Source organism: Molothrus ater, chromosome 12, assembly GCF_012460135.2.
Source record: "Molothrus ater isolate BHLD 08-10-18 breed brown headed cowbird chromosome 12, BPBGC_Mater_1.1, whole genome shotgun sequence".
In the NCBI taxonomy this organism is placed as follows: domain Eukaryota; kingdom Metazoa; phylum Chordata; class Aves; order Passeriformes; family Icteridae; genus Molothrus; species Molothrus ater.
In genome coordinates this window covers 8,597,439-8,614,977 of record NC_050489.2, presented here as the reverse complement: position 1 = coordinate 8,614,977, position 17,539 = coordinate 8,597,439, and the positions used below count along the sequence as shown (strand labels likewise).

At 44.3% G+C, this 17,539-nt stretch overlaps 1 protein-coding gene across 4 annotated transcripts in view; it reads left to right on the top strand.

Annotated features, from left to right (window-relative positions):
* The window catches only part of ZNF423 (zinc finger protein 423), a 279,999-nt gene that overhangs the window by 84,525 nt on the left and 177,935 nt on the right, over positions 1 to 17,539 (top strand). For all 4 annotated transcript variants that reach the window (XM_036390304.2, XM_036390301.2, XM_054516151.1 and 1 more), the window contains one exon: positions 10,324 to 10,383. In XM_036390304.2, the coding sequence (XP_036246197.1) occupies positions 10,324 to 10,383 (60 nt within the window). The remainder of the gene's footprint in view (positions 1 to 10,323; positions 10,384 to 17,539) is intronic.

Below are 17,539 nucleotides of genomic sequence, written 5' to 3'. Positions count from 1 at the left end.
GCGAGCCTGGGGAGCAGTGCCACACACACAGGCACACACACACACACACACTTGCATACACAAAAGAGCCACAGCCAGGGATTGCTGGGGAAAGCAGCTCCTGCCAGTGCCTGGTGAAACCCAGCTCTCTCCAGAAACGCTGGAGCTGGGCTGGCCTGAGCCCCTGGGCTGGCCCGGGACAGCAGCAGAGTGGGAGCACTGACAGCCCGGGGTGCTCAGCACTTCAGTACTGGCCTTTCTGAGGAGGGGAAGTAACGCCACTCACCACACGGGTTTTTTCAAGCCCCCCTAGCTCTAATTAAAATGGCTGGTCAGGAAAAGCCTCCTCTCTTTTCCTTTTTCTGTGCTACCTACACTGCAAACATAGTTGACTAGTGAAACAACTTCCAAGTTTGAAGGATTTGCAGTAAAAATTGGTGTATTTTTTTAGGCTGAGGTGTGGAAATCTGGTCAAAGACTTCTTTTCAGCTGTGATTAATAGCCCTGGGTGCTGAATGGGGTATTTGTGGAGGGGAGTGTGATGCTAAACAAAGTGTTTGGTGCAGCAGCTCTGCTCCTGCTGGAGCTCTCTGCAGCTGGGATGACGGCTTTAGGCATAATGTAGTAAAACCTGCCTTGAAGAATTATGAAGTTAGAGACTAAAACTTGTGTAAGAGTAGAGTTGGTTGTGTGCTTTACAATTTCATCAGTGTCCCTCAAGGTAGTTGCTTGCTGTTTAAGTAATTTTCTGTTCTTTTTATCATATTTGCAAGTGTGAATTTTTCATCAGTATTAAACTCTCTACCTCAAACCTACATCTGAAAATTGGGGTTCCCTGCCATCTGGAACTGCTCAGATCCTGTGAAATAGGAGATGTTGCATTGGCTTCTATTGGGTCTGGATGAAATCAACAGTGGAAAAATAGCTGTGAAGTGGAACTTGATTTATGGTGATGAGATGAGCTGGAGAGCTGACATCAGCTCCTTGTCAAAGGGAAAGGAAAAGTCTACTTTCTGTCCATGGCAGTAGGGTCTGAAGGGATGTGGCTCTTGGTCTAGCCACAGCAGGTTGGACAGTGTTGTTTTTGTGAGTTTTATTACAGAACTGCAGGTGGTTGGATGGGTTTGACTAAGCAGAATGCAGAAGGGTGATCCCCATTAGTTGCAATGGGGAGCAGCCTGCAGTTTGAGGCAGGCTGTGCTCAGTCTGCTCATGTACCTAAATCTCTATGTGCTTCACCAGAACAAGAGGTAATGTAAGGAGCTGTGGCCCCACTGCTCATCTGCAGATCCTTGCTATCTGCTTCCATTCTTTCTGGGTTTGGTTCCTGTTTCCATACATGTAGATTATTTTAGAACAGTCCCCTTTCTTTGTGTTATTAGCCTGTGTTAGGTGTTAACCTTTCAGCATTCTTATTAGGTGTCTGAATACAGGGCCAGCACAGGTAAATTTATTAGGTATCCTGCTAATAGAGAAACTTTATAACCCTCATGTAAAAATATTGCTCTTCCCTTTCTTTCCCCTGCCTTTTTTTTTTTTTCATTTCTTTTTTCTTCCCCAGAGAAGCAAAGTTTTGCAATAAATCTGACTTGGTGAGACCCTGCATTCTCTGTGCAAAGCCCAGTGTTTAAATTTCATGATGTTTTGACTCGATTTTGAAACTTCATTTCATTGCAGCCCTTTTGTTATGTTCAGGAAACAGGCAAGGCCTTTCTGGCATCCCTTTGGCCAGTGCCATGCCCTCCAGCTGAACTCTGCCATGTGCACCTTGTCTCTGCCAGCTGCAAGTCTCAGGTCTGCTGTCTTCCAACACAGCCCCATGTGTTTGCAAACATTGTTTTGGGTGGTACCTGAGATTTGTGTATCTTCACTTCGTGTCTGTGCTCAGAAGTGCGTAGGGGGTAGCAGAGCCTTCACAGTGCAAGTTCTAAACCTGAAGTTTGGAGGAAGGTGTAAGATATTGCAATTATTTGAGTAACACCTTTGTTATTGCACTTGCTGACCCAGGTCTGGTCTGTTACTTGCATCATCACCATCATGTTGTCTTTGGGTAAGCTCAGCCTGCTTTTGGCATTTCTAGCAGATCAGAGGATCACTTCACAACTTGCAAATTTGACTCATGGTTTTGAAGCCCTGGCCATGAATTGTAGAGGTGTTAATCTTCCCTTTTGCTACTTTCCTTGCTTTGGTTTGGTAGGGTTTCAACATATAAACATTTCTGTCATCCAGTTGTATTAGAAATGGAACAAGAGTATTTTAACCCTTGGTTTCTGAAGCAAAATCTGACTTTATGAGCAATGTGGAGATTGCTGGATTCACCTGTTTTGTTTCACTTGAGCTTTAAAAGTGCCTGCTTACTCACAGTAGATCTATTTTTGAAAGAAGGTGCAGACACTATGGTGACAGTTGCCTTAGAAATGGATGTACCAATGCAGAGAGGAGGGTGCCCACAGGCAGCTGGTGCTTTGTGTCCCTGTCCATGGGAACTGGCCACCCTGTGCCCCATCTCCTCGTGTATCTCCGCCTCCCTCACCACCCCTGCCTATGTGTGGTGTGGGCTGGGGCTCAGCCCAGCTGGAGCAGGTGAGGGCAGGGGCTCTGGGTGCTCCATCCAAATCCAGGGGAGCTCATGGCAGATGATGGGTCTGGGGCTGCAGGATGTCCGTGGGGCATCTGTGCCAGGCACCAAAGGGCCATCAGCAGGATGGGTTCCTTGAGCTGGGTAGGGTGCACTCCACCAGTCTCATGGCCAGAAACTCCAGGCAGAAACAGAAGAAGAAACCTCTAAATTCCTGAACATTTCACAGATTTAATTGCAATACGTAGTATTTAAAGAAAAAAAAAATCCACCTTGTCCTTTGGGGATTAACATTTGATGGCAAGCTATAAGAACCGTGAGAGTATTGATCCCAAATGTGTTATGGGGTGTGTGTAGGCCCAGTTTTAAGAACTACAAGCTTAATGTATTGCATGTATAAGATGTTGATCTTGACTGCAATGTGAAACACTGACTGCATTTTATTACACCTAACCCTCGTATTTATTTACATAATAGATTTGGATGGGAAATATCTGTCTCCAGTGAAGTATGTGAATTAGAAACACAAAAAACTAAATATGAGCACTGGGAATAAATACACCCTGGCTTGTGAGTCAGGTGTGCAGTCTGTGGGAAGGGCTGTGATTAGCCATTATGTATGTCCTACAGTCTTTCTTGTCTCAGTGAGATGAGATTTTTATTTACAAGGCTCCCTTTCTCTGGCTGCAGTTCCATTAAGTTTTGCTGTGGCCTTGGAAGAGGCAGGCCCGTTAGCTGCACACAGATTTACTGTGCGAGTTTAAGCTAATGGATACTTATCAGGCAGGCTGTATTTGGTGATCGTCCATCATTTGCTCATTAAACAGTGTATCTAAGTGATTCTCATTTCCTCCCTGCCATGTCTGGAAAGGAGGAAACTAGACACATTACGATGGAATATTAATGTCCTGGAGGATTTAGCCACCCATAATTAGATCTCCTTTGCATAAACCTGCTAGTGTTACCTTATTTTGTTGTTTGTCTTGTTCTCCTTAATCACCTTCACATCTTTTTCTGTTCCTAACGATCTTTTTTCAGTTTCCCTTTGTAATTCTGTCCCATTTGTCTTATCCTTCTTCCTTTTTTTTTCCCTTTCTTTTTTTTTCTTTTCCTTGACCTAGTGAGCACAGCAGTCTGGGTTTCCCCACTCCTCCCTCCTTCACACAAAAAGGCTGACTTTGCCAGCAAAACCCACAGTCTCTGCCAAGCCCTATTACTGACTTTGGAGAAAAGCAGCTAGAGAACTTGTGCAAATTTAGGCTCTGAACTAGCTAAATAAGCCATGTCAGTAAACCCTCTTGTCTTATTCCCTGGCCTGCTGGCTCATGAAAGGACTAATACATAACAGTCCTATTTAAGGTGGAAAAAACCCTTGTTGGCCAAGGGCCACCAATGGCTGGATCAGCTGCTCACTCAGGAGAGAATGGGGAGGTGGCTCCGGAGCTGTGAGCGATTGTGCCAAGGACCATGCCCTGTTCCCATGGGGGATCCCAGCCTAGGGCACGGGCGAGGAATGCACCATTGCCTCTCTGGGGATGCCCTGGTGTCCCAGTGCTCCTTCCCACCAGCCAACAGGGCCAAGCATTACTGAAGCTGAAGGCAAATGATCACACAAACAAAATGCCTTGTAAACGTGGGGAGAGCTGAGAGGAATCCTCTGGGGAAGTTGAATTTCCAAGGGGAGTGAATTGGCTCAAGTGGCTGGTATAAAGCACAGCTAGCAGCTTCTGCCAGGTACCTTTTTCTCCCCTGAATGTTGGTACGGAGGCACCAGGGGGATTTCCCTTTCCTTTCTAGCTGCAAGGTACTGTAAACGCGTCGGGATACGCTCACAGGCGTCTATTCTCAGCTGACGGGCAAAGCCCCTCGAAACTGCTGTTTTCCTGCTGATTGTGAGGGTTTCTCTTTGCACAGCGGCGGGAGAAAGCCCCAGCTGCTGACAAAGAGGGGCAGCCTGGTTCCTGGAGGAGGCGATGCCTGGCTCGGGGCCGGCTCTGCGCCCTGCAGCGCTCCCGGGCAGCGGCTGCAGCTCTGCCGCAGCGCCGCTGCATTAATAACAAATGGGGCTGCTCCTCATGCTGCTACTTCTCCCCTGCTGCAGGGTTTTGTGTTTTGCAGGCTCTCGTCTCACCGATATTCTGGGGAATCTTATCAGGGAGCATCTAAGCAGGAGAGAGGGAAAGCCTTACAGCAAACTGGGAGGTGATGTGAACAGGAAGGGTTGGCTGGCTTCTGCTCAGAGTAGCCATTTCCAAACCTTTACCACTGCTAGTTGTGGTGGCAGTTCCCGGGGCTGTGCAGGGCTGACCCTCTCTGGGCAGCAGTGGAGCAGAGGTGTTCTCTTCTTTCAGTCTGCAGCTCTCCAAATATGGGCTCTAGATACACGCAGGAAACACCAGGCTATTTAAAGTGTAAAGGTTATTAACACCCTTTGTGCTCCTGCCATGCCAAGCAGCTGGAAAGTGACTGCTTTACAATCCCCAATCCACAAAGTTTTGAGCATCCTCAGCTCCCTTTGACTTTGTGGAAAGGGGAGCTGCTCTGCATTTTGCAGGAGTAAGAGCACTGTATCAAATCCCAGGCTGCCAGTGCTGTGGGATGAGTCGTGGCACATGAATGGTGGTCGGAGGGGGCTATTCTGTGTCCTGTGCTGATTTGGGAGCATTTAATTGCGTGTGATGGGAGGGATGGAGCAAAGGCTGGGTAGGACAGCACAGAGTTGTGTGTCTGAAAGTGGCAAAGGAGCCTGAAGATTAGAGAAGATCACGGAGTTCCTGCATGCGAGTGCCGATAGCTAGGGCAGGAAAAGATGTGATTAATGTGTGACTGGCTTGCAATGCGGCTTGGTGCTGGAGTATTTCACTAGAGGGAAAGCTGTGAGTCCTGACACATACATTACAGCTAATACACAGGCATCAGTGAGACTTCCCTGGCTTCAGCTGAGAGTTCTGTCACCAACAAAATCTAACAAAATCCTCCAAACTAAAAAAGTGGCACCAGCATTTTGTGCATTCAAGGTATTTTGTACCTGGTGTTTTCTAAGGTTGCTGGCAGGTGAGGGAATGGCCCTGATCCTGAATGCAGTGCTTGGTAACAGCCTTGTTCCAGGAAAGTTCCCCCCCTCAGCTGTGGGATGTGCTTCTAACCCATTAGATTTCTCAGTAGTTCCTCATGCTCTCACGTTCCTGACGTTTTCGTTAGCGAACTGTGGTGGTTTTGTATTATGGGAAGTGTTAAACTGGTCCTTGTGGTCCTTGAAGCCTGTGTAATAGGATAAGGGAGCATACACATGCCACCTGAATTACTGAGGGGCTGTTGCTCACTTGTAAAGCTTGATTGCATCTAGAAATCAACATTTGGTGCAGAAGCATCTTACTTTGATAAGGTTAACTTCTTTCCTGGGAGTGATAAAGTGTTAAATAAGCACTGTGACTGTGAATGGAGTTCAGGTAATGGTAGCCCCATAAATAGATGTTCTCACTCTTAAGGGAATGGATGCTGAATCCTTTCTGAAGTTTCTCTGAGCACAAAGAACTGAAATCTTTGAGCCTGCAGTGCTCGTGACCTAGCAATTAAATAAGCATCCTCGGAGAACATCTGAGATGAGCGGGCAAAATGCAAATATTTGGCATGTGCAGGAGTGCTGTATTGTGATGTTGCCATTGCCCACAGTTCTTCTCTATGTAAGCTGTGTGCTTGTTCTGGCTCTTGCATTTGGGCCCCACAGTCAGCTGGAGCAGAACACAGGTCTTGTCCAGGTATGACAGCAGGGAGTCCTCCTGTGCTGGGGCAGAACAGCAAGGGGAGGCAGATGTGTCCTTCCACTGCCAGCAATGACATCCCTGTGCCAGGCCTCAGGTGGGCACAGGGTTAAGTCCACAAACTTAACCATCTTTTGAGCTGACTAACAATAAGAATTTCTATGATGCCAGACCAAGGCTATTTTCAAGTCAAACCCAGCCTTCCTGAAGGTATGAAATAGCTCCAAAATTTCAGGAGATGCTGAGCCTTCATCCTCTTTGTCGCCAGGATTCTTGAAAAGTACGAGATATCCAGTTGCTTTGGAAAATCAGGGTTCTCAGTGTTGAATGGTGCTGCTGTTCCCTGTGGTTTTCCCAAGCTGCAGGGTGTTTCATGCATGTGGGTGGCTCCTGCCCATGCTAAACATCAGCCTTGTGGACTTGGGTGTCCACACATTCAGAGTGATTTACTAGCACAGATAGAAGTGTCTAGTCCTTGACTTGGATAGTTATAAGTATGTCTAGCATGTCTCAAAATGTATTTTCCTGCTAATGAAAGGAGAATTATTCTTACTCTGCAGTGTATTTTGAGAGTGATTGTGTTGAATGCTTTGTACATCTTCCCTGGCTTTGTTTTGTCCATTACCACAAGTTAAGTAACAGCATCTACACAGTGAATTTTGATACACATGGTCACCTGAGCAAACCTAGATTTCAAGGAATGATGACAAAAATATTAAAAAACTGAAAATTCAGCTTAAGTGAATCATTCTCTGGCTAATATTATGGACTAGGAGTGTTTTTGACTTCCTTCTCAGTAATGAGACATGGAAATCCCTTCACAGCCATAGTGACCAAATCTCTTCTTGGGTCCACTATGCCCTGCCAGGGAGGGCTTGCCAAGTCCTAAGGCAGTCCCCAAGGGGCCTGTCCCCAGATAGGGTCTGTGGGACTCCTGTGCCCTCTGTGAACAGCATCATGTCCCCAGATCTCCAACCAGCCTGGGAAGCCTCCTCCTGCTTCCCTATGGCTCCAGCAACAGACATGTGCAACTGAGAGCAAATTTCAGCTTCAAATGCTTGGCTGTTGAAGTTGACTTTAGGAAGAAGAAAACATTTTATTTCCTTCTGACTTCCATGGCTTCTGCTCACTGCTGAGGTTGAGGAAAAGCCAGCAGTGACACCATTTCAAATGCTGTCTCCTTAAATAACCATTTATATCCAGGAGATTAGGCAGCCACAGAGGAACCTTGCAGCTCTTGGTTTTATGCCCATTATGGAGAGGGAGCAGAAGCACATGGAGTTTAGTGTCTTCCTACAATTACACTTGCTGTCTGTGACAAAGCCTGTTCACCTCTCTTTTGCTTCAGCTTCACAGACACCATTTCCCATCAAACCTTTGGGGCTTCTTAATGGGTGTACAGGCACAGTCCTTTGATCTTTCTTTTCTAGATGGGGCTGCCTTTGCTCCTTGTTTCTCTCTGCCCCCTGCCTAGCTGGGTGGATGGATGGATGGGCAGGTGAGGATCAAGTGCTTGAGTCAGTTGATACTGTAATCCCTCTTGGAATAGACTTGGCTGTTACTTTTTCTTGTAGTTTAGCCTTTGAAAGATGATGTTTACTTAAAAGAATGAAAGGAAAAATGGAAAAGCAAAGGGAAAGGTGGTGGTGGTGTGACCAGCAGCTGCAGGGTGATGTGTCTGTGCCTAAGCTCAGGAGGCTCCATCCCACTGGCCTCTTCATTCCATGGATATGTAGCTCTGTGGTGGGTCTGTGCAAATTGAGGGGGAGAACCTGAAACCATGACTGTGATAATATAAAGTGAATTTCAGTGCTGTGGCCTCCACGTGAATGTTCTCTGTCCCCTTTTCAGTCATTAGGGAGCAAAGCAAATTAATGCCAACAGAGGCTGATTCAAACCTTTGCCCTCATTTAAGGGATTCCAAAAACTGTGGTTTTGTTACGTGCTGGAGCCAACTGCCCTAGAGCAGCTCAAGGACTGGAGCAGTCTTTGGTGTTTAACCAACATGAAAGTCAGTGTTTTGCTAAAATTGTCAGTGACAAGTTCAGATCCATATACTACTCCTTGACTAGGACCAAATTTATCTCTTTTATGTATTTTTAGCAGACTGGGGTTTTTTAATCTCTCTTTCCAAGACAAAATGTAAAGAAATAAAAAAAGCCTCAGCATAAAAGTAGTAGTGTAAAAAAACCACTCTCCAAGCAAAACAACCAAAAAGTAGTCAAGGATAAAATAAAATTAAAACATTCCCCTTGTCTGTTTTGAGTAAGGTACATGAATTTCCAACTTGGCTTATTTAGTTTTGGAGCAAAAACCCTCCCAGGTGTATATAGTTTTTGATGTTAAAATGAGACATGCATTTGTGTAAGACTGAAATGGTATTTCGGATAACTGCATCCAGAGTTTTTCTATTAAGAGATGGGTCAAAATGGGAACAAGATGGTGGCTTAGAGAGCACAAAATGGTAGGTGAGCCCTCAGGAGAGAGCACAAGGCAGCCAAGCTGGCTCTGCCACCGCCAGGGAATAGGACCAATAATGGCTTCAATAAGCTTCTAGCTTTGCCTCTTGTTTTTCCTCTGTCATTCTGGAATTTAATATTATGTGACATGGCCTTTATGCTAACATAGACTCTGAAAAAAGTATAGCCAAGACTCAAATATGATTTCTCCAAAGAAATGGTTGAATTTCATGCTCCTCCATTAATAAACATACAGATTTATGAAACCAGAGTGCCCTTCTTTGGAGCACACATTTTTCTATGGTTTGGACATAAAATTACATTTATCAAGGCATTGCCTATGTAAATTATATTCTCTGTTCCTAATGCCGTATGATGTTACCACTAACATCAACTTAATGCCAGAATTCTGCACTGGATTGGGGGGAAAAATGTAAGGAAAGCATAAAATCAAGACTCTTGTGATACAAATGTCAGTGTAAATATTCACTGGAGCAGGCTGGCCTGCGCTTACAGGGCTGGTCAACAGGGGTTGGGTTGTGCTTCTGGCTTTGCAATGTGGTTTGGATTCCAGTCGTAGAATTCTCTAGAATGTGCATTTGAATCCAGCATAACTTAGTTGAAAGGGTAAGCAATTGTTCAGTGCATAGAGTAAATAATATTAATCAGAAAATAAAGATGTATAATTTAAATTTGTTTGTTGTCAGGGTGATGGAGTGGGCAGGTGACCATGAAAAACTTTTGCAATTCAAAAGAAGAATTTCTGCAGTTGCTGCTTTCAAATGCCCAGTCTGTCATTAGTATAACCAGCACTGATTTCAGTAACAGCAGAATCAGGCACTTTTTTGCCTGGCTTGTTGTTGGCTGTTCTTAGTTATTTTTAAGAATGTAAAAATCAAGTGGAGTTTTTATAATTGTTAACAGGCAGAAGGTTTTAGCTATGTCACTTGCAAGTGCTGAGCACTGGCTCTGACAGTCTTCACAGCATTTTAAAAGCAGTTATTTGTGACTGCCATATCACAGAACATGTTATGCATCAAAATAGTATTTTTTAATTCTGAAAAATCCCTGAAGATACCACTGGGTTCTGAATATGGCAGATGTATGTTAGGACGACATAAGTCAGGCAATTTTTCCTTCACAGGACAGTTCTTTACTATGATCTGTTGAAACATCCATTTCAAAAACAACCTCTATATTTACAATGGCAATTTTACACATGCAAGCTGGAAATGTACAACATTTCAAATATGAATTCTTACCAGGTAGTGGTGTTTAAATGTCTATTAAAATTTCACATGAACTTACTGCCACCCGTTCAGGAAGAAACTGCAAACACAAATCCCATATTTAGGTTAAAAAGTAGGAAAAATCTCTTTACTAAATTTCCACCTTATGAATTATTTTATAGAAAGCAGTAAGTTCTTTTTCAGCAGTGGAGAAGTCTGTTTTAATACTTAATGTCATAGTGGACCTAGTTTTCTGATGACTTTGCTTTCCAGTTGGTTTGCTTTAGCAATCACAACTTATTTTTGTTCTTTTTCAGTTGAAGAGGGTGAATCTTCAGATTTTGCTTTGACCTGGGACTCGTCAGTGACTCAATCAGGTAAATATTTTAGGTTCTTCTGATTGCAAAAACTGCCAGAAAGCTGCCAGGCTTTTTACAGGAACTGTATTTTGTATGTCACATTCCTGTCTCAAATCCAAGACTACCCACTGCAACACAATTTTTATATCAGTTCCATATGGTCAATAAAATCTATTACACACAGAGACTAATATACTCTTATCCTCCAGAGAGCCATTCTTTCTTCTTGTGGGCACACTGAAACGGGTTGTGATTTCTCCAGTATAACCACTTTGAAGTTTTCTGCAATGGGCACTGTTACACATTCATTCCAATCTAATTACATAAAAGCTGCTTTAATAGGAATTTTAAGCCTTGGTCTCAACTGGAATGTGTGTATTTCTCCTCTCTGAGGAAATTGCAAAGTACTGTCAGGGCAGGAGAATAAAAGTGGTACATCGCCATGGTAGAAAGATTTAAAATTTGAACGAGCTTTTGGTCTGTTTGACAGTGATAAACATGTGTCTGAAGCTTGTTCATCCATGTTAGGTCAATAATCTGAATAAAAAGAGGCTCAAGAAATTGAACAGGATAAATCAAGTTTGTCTGTGTAATGTGTATTGATAACACAAGCATGAGGGTAAATGTCAAATTAGTTTGTGGCTAGTTCAAAGTAACTAGCCACATCTCAGTCTGTGCTCCATGTGAAGATTATTTTGCTGTTTTTAACATTTATGAGATGTTCAGAATATTTTTGATTTTGAAGACAGTAAGTCTGTTTCTGTGCTCTCTCCACATTGGACTGTGCAATGGTATTCTCTTAAAAGCTCACCAATGATATGGAAACAACTGAGAAACTGAGCAGTAATATGAAAACCAACAGTGGTATTGCATTTCTGGTTAGATGGATTTTTTAAGAGTCAGGGGGAGCCTGCCTCCCAGGGGACACTTTCCTACCACAGTGAGCATCTCTCTGGTCTCGAAGGCATGAGCTGCCTTTGCATGGCACTTTGTGGCCTTTCACATTGTACCCACTGTGCTCTCAGATGCCTCTTCTGGGGCACTGGGTGCATCTTCTCTGGGCACTCTGGCTGCTTGCAGGGGTTTGTTTTCACTAGTCTTTGATAGCAAATATTGCTGCTGCTGCTGCAAACCCCCAGCTGTGATGTGGAAGGCCCCTTTGTGCCTGGAGCTAACGGTGCATGAAAAGAGCGCTCGCCAGCTCTCTTGCTTGACCTTCATCTCAAGCAGCACTGCAGTGGAGTTACTGGTGTTATCATCTATCACAAGTCTGCAAGTGTATTACATTCAAAATAGCCTATGGTTCAAAACAATGACCAAAAAACTTTCTGTGCACAGCAGAGTTAATTTGGGGTTGGTATTGGTGACTATGCCTTAAGTAAAAGACAGACTGTGAAAGGCTTTTACCAAGTTAGTTGAGTCTCCATTTTTCTTCATTTATTCCCACAATTACAGCTCTCATTCAAGATGTCGGATGTGGGAGAAATGTATTGTATGCATTATTTATGGCAGCTTTAGGAAAATGTGTGTTAATTGGGGGGTTTTCTTAACACATTTAGTAGCTACAGATGCCAGTCTTGCATGTGTATAAAGATGTGATATCATATCCTGTCAAGTCGGGATGCAATACATAGCACAAAAGTTGCAGGTTGGAATATGATTGAGGAACTACACAGAAAAAGCTTAAAAATCCCCAGTTTGTGGTGGTGTGGCTGTGTGGAGTCACTGGCTCTTGTGTGGTGTGGCTCCACAGCTATATTCAGTAACTGAAACCAGTCCCTCAGTCCCAGTGTGCGAGACTTTCATTATGTTTTTTATGATCTTCCTGTTTGCATTAGCTTCAGTAGTGTGATGTTGAAGTTCAATAAAGGGTGAAAAAACATGCTTCAATTTCTTGTTTCATGTCCCTTCCTTCCCTGGCCCAAAATGACAAAATTGCCTCCCCTTCCTTAACTCCCCGAAAGGAAAAAAAGCCCCAAAGGCCAAACCTGGGACTTGTTAACTCTGAAACATTTGCCAGATGTTTCAAATTAACATATTTCTCTCCCTCTTTCTCCTGTATGTGTTTGTACATCTCTGTGTGTGTGCAAACACATACAAAATGACTTCTGAAAAATTCTGTTGGCACTCTGCACAGCTGCTGTGGGCTGGGGGAGTCATGGTCCCAGGGTTGGGATGGTATGTAGGACCAGCAAGAACTGTTACAGGTAGAATGTAAACTTTAAGCTTTTAAAAAATACTTATATATATTTTTCTACTAGTGAAATAACTATATAGGTGCATCTGTGGGGAAAAAAAGGAGCTTTTGCTGCTATATTTTTAGTTCATCTAACCAGTAGAAGCTATTCTGAAAAAAATTTTTTGTGACATGAGTTGAGTCTGCAGTCATGGGTCTTGTCTAGGTGGCTCTGATGACCATCTGTTCTTGGTGTGCCAAACATGGGGCTCCAAGCTCAGTGTCTCCTGGGGGAGCTTCTCTGCTTGTGACACGTACTGAGGGTGCACAGCCAGTACATCCCATGCCTGCACACCATGGCACTGGGCAAGGGCTGCTCATGGGAGCTGCTGAGTGCAGCCCATGGAAATTCGGCTGTGAACACTATGACTAAAGAAATCCTGTGCTCAGATGGGTCTGTTTGGTGCTGGCTTGGTGCAGGACCATCCTTTTTCTCTGGCAGAGTGTGTGCACAAGTTGCTGTCTGCTCTGGCGTAACTGCTTGTTCCTGGTAAAATCTGCCAAGGCAAAACCCTTTGCAAGATTCCAGCCCGTGCTATAGTTGCACTGAGGAATTTATTCCAGTACTTCAAATACAGCTAGAAATAGCTTATTTTTTTTTTATATAACGACTTAAAGGCTGTGCATAATAATCTAGAGAATCAAAACAACATAGAAGGGGCAGAGGCTGCCCTTGCACCAGGGTGAGTAATCTGAGTGTCCACCAGTACTGTTTAACAATGGGCATATAGCAAATTTCCTTCCTCTTCAGGTTTTGTAAACATCTTTTCCTTAATGTAAAAGGAAGAAAAAAACCCTTTTCCTTTCCTCCCTTAATCCAAGGACTTAGTTTGTTGTTGAATAGCTGGTCAGGCATGTTTTGCTGCCTAAGAGGCAGAGATGTTTTCTGTTCCACAGGAACAGTGTAGCTGAGTAGTTCTTCTCCCTGCTTTCCCCCCCCCCCCCAACCCTTAACACACGTGCAGCCCCTTGCAGCCTGTCTGTCCTTCTCCAGAAGTGTCACTGGGGTTGGACTGGGCAGGGCTGCTGGGGGCCAGGCAAGTGCCCACCTCTGCTCTGCTAAAGGGGTTCTGGCTTCTTCGTGGCCAAGACAAAAATAAGGTTCAAAACTCGCAAAACAAAGGTCCGGTCACACAATGCTGCATTTCTGTTGCAATACATCACCAGGGTATTATCTTGAGGAGCAACAAGGGACATTTTTAAAGTAAAAAGTCTTACTAAATATATAGAGAATTTAAGGCATTTTAAAGACCTATGAAAGCATTTTATATGGGAGTTGCTGGGGAGTTTCTCATTAGCCTGACTGTGAGGCCCCAGGGAATTTTGGCTGAATTGTCTGGGGCAAACAGAGCAGATTCTGTCTTCTCCTCAGGAGCCTGCAGACCTAAAAGCCTAATTTTTTTTTTCGTGTCTGCTTTTGAGGTAGTTGAAGGTATCTTGTTTTTCTCTGCAGCTACATGTTACAGTACTGATCAAGAAAGAGTTTTGGAAATAGGGAACAGTGGACCATGTCCTGAGTGCTGGGGACAAATGGCCCTGGGTATGTCTCTGTGCATGAGTGTTTGCAGAGCGTGGGGGTTCTCTGCAGTGTTTGCAACAGGAAAGGCCTCTCAGTGCCCAACCATCCATTAGCACATAACATTAGTGTAATTCAATTATAACATTCCAGAAATCATAAAAATAAATTACAGGTTGGTATTCCCTGCTTTCCCCATTAGCTCCAAATTTCCTGTCCCTGCCACCGAGCTCGCAGCAGCAGCTGGGCACACGTGTGAGGGACATGTTAACACAGCACAGCATGGGGAAAAAAAGCAAAACACAATATTTTAGGACACAGATATTTGATGTTTTTCTGTTAAGATTTCTCCCCCGTGCTTTTTTTATGCAGTACACCATTTTAGATTTTTAATTGCATTCTGCAATTTCTTTTAAAGTTTCTCTTCTTTCAGGGGAAAGAAAAGGGGAAGCAGCAGCTTTTCAGAAATGAACCACAAAATAAAGGAAAACCATCCTGTGGTCACTCATTTTCCTCTCTTATGCTTTGCATGGCATCTCCCAGCTATGTAAATCAAAATTTTCACTTGGTATCTCTAGAGGAGCAACATCTTGACACAATTTGGAGACTTTCTTTTTCTGCAGGGCTACCAGAGCTCATGCTGGGGTGTTTTTAATGCTGTCTCTGCTGCTAGGGGCTCGCATTGCCTGTTCCCTCCTGGCTGTTCCCTCTGTTCTCCTCCTCTTTCAGTCTTCTGATCTGGTGCTGCATTGTCTGTTCCCAGTGTTGAAGGTTTCTGTTCTCCTCTGTTCTGTAAGTTGGGTTTAATTTTGGCTTCTTGGGAAAGCTGGGGTCTCATGAAGCAAACAGAGACTCACTGCTGCAAGTATTCTTGCCTTAACTTTTTCCCATTTTCTGTTTATTGAAATAAGTGACAGAAAATGTCTTCTCCTGCCTCACCTTTCCCCTTGGGGGAGGCCTGTTTTGTCTGTACAGCTGCTTGGCACCTCGGCTTTCCTCCAGCACTCTGGGCTTGCATGGGCCACTCTTGCTGCCCAAGACCAAGAGCAGCAGCCTGCCAGGGCCCCTGTCCCCTGTGGTGTCCCAATACCCAGAGCTGTCCCTTGTGGTGTCCCAGTACCCAGAGCTGTCCCTGCCCTCTGCCTGTGGGCATGGGCTGTGCCAAGAGCATTCAGGGAGTTTGGGTGTGGGAGACTCCACAGACACCAAATCCCTTTTCTCTATTCCTGTTTGCATTGGATTTTGTCTCATTTAACATCTAATTGCAGAATGCAGAAGAACACAACATGAAATTCTGGGATCTCTGCTGCAGGGCACTGGAAAGGTCAGTTGCAATTCAGAGGGCATTAGAACCCTGTTATTTTGCAAGTACTCCAAAATAACCTGTCCTGAGTGCCCTGCACAAGCTCAGTTATCTTCTAGAAGCTGATTTCATTAGTAAATCAGTATGAGAAGATTCTGATTACACTGGGTAAGAATTTACAAAGAAATAAATCTTTGAATTTAGCAAATTACTTAAAAGACTTTGGTAACTTTTTTAGTTGAATATTTTTCAGTATACTGTGAGATCTCAGCTGGTTGGCTTTCTTGTGTTGGTTTAAAATCCTTGTCCCTGCATTGACCTGTGGAATGCAGTCCAGTCATATAGTCTGAGGGTCTCAAAATTTTAAACAGCTGCTCTGGAAGCATCCAGAACCCAGAAAAATGCAAACAAGAAATAAAGCTTGGAATGTTTGCAGCTCGAGTTACTGCATTCCCCACTTAGAATAAGTTGAGATTTTATTTTCCTTGGTAATGTGTGGGTTTTTATGATGTCACATTTTAATAGGTTGTTTTAGAAGAGAAAATGAAAAGAATTCTCATTTCCTAATTATAAAATCTATTTTTAGCATTACTATTTTACAGATAAATACTAATTTATATATATTTATTTAAAGAAAGTGCTTTTGATAGTGTTTTCTCAAATGGAGTATGAAGTAATAGGAAGTACCTGATACTCAGATAACGTGGTAGATGAACATCCTAGACAGATGTAAGATTTTTGTAGCTGGATAATACAAAAAGAAAACAAGTAATTCTAAACCCTTCCCAGATTCCTGTGTTTGTGGGAGTCAGGGCACAGCTCTGTATCTGCAGGCACGAGGGCTTCCTGCAAGCAAGGCTCTGCTCCCAGCACTCCTGGGCAGCGCATGTGGGGCTGCAGGAGGGAGCTCTTGGCTGGAGTGACAGGGCGGTTCCTGGGGTCCCTGAAGTCCAGGTGACATCCTGCATCTGTAGCACCTCCAGGGGAAGGAGCAGTACAAACATGGGATTAGTTGGTGCATGCAGAGCAGCCCTGACACATGCACTGGTGTGGAAGCAGCCGCCCCGCCAAGCTCCGAGGTTCCCCGGTGGAGCGGCACCGTAGGTGTTCCCCTCTTGTTTGGGGAGGGAATCTCCGGCAAGAAGGAGAGATCTTCACATGTGAACACAGCATGGGTGTCAGTATTTAAATTAGCAGCACACACCTGTGTATTACAGCGTTTCCTAGAAAATACTATTAAAAATGTTAATTGGTAAAATTATAGAGATAGCACAGAGGAGGAGAATTAATTTCCATGGTACAAGAGGCAAGGAAAGAAAAGCTCATTTCAAAGTGAGCTGTCAAGTTCTCCCCCAACCCCATCACCGACCATTTCCCAGCCTTCTTAAAGATAATGTACACAGGAAAGCTGGTCTGCTTCAAGGAAGCTGAGCAAATGTAGTGCATTGCAGCATGTCATCGGTGCCTAAAGCCAGCCCTCCTAATTGCTACAGGCTACAACTGTAAAAGGGAGGATTGCTGCAAGGTCACAGCCTCACCTGCCTTTGTGGACAAAGCCCCAAGAACTGATGTGCACTGGGATGCTAGGAGGGCATCAGGATTGGTAATGGGCAGCAAAGTTTCAGTCTGGGAATTCCTCTGGGGTCATTAGGATAACCTCACCTGAAGTCTTGTGAGCTTGATGTATGTGCTGGTGTGGGGCTGCTGTGGGTTTGGGGATGTTCCCAGAGGGTCTTCTGGCAGCAACAAGCATGCCACCAGCATGGATGGCTGCATACTGATGTTCTGGGGTAGGCAGGGCCCAACCTCCTCAGGGCTGCATTCCTGTCTTGCCAGCATTTTTCTCCCTCTGACAAATGTACTTTTTCTTTAAGTTGTGCCTGTTGGTACTTTACCTGCCCAGAGATTGTAGCACTGTTTCATTTCCTAGCACACACTGAAGGAAGCTAATCCCTTTCATGGGTGGACCATCAGGAACAGCCTTCCTGGCTCTCCTGGGATTGCTTGGTCTCCCTCAGGCATGAAAATCCTGGTAAAGGATCTGCCATTGAGCTGGAGTGAGTGCTGGAGAAGAGGAAGACACAGCACCTTCCTATCTTCTTCCATTCCTGTGTTTCTT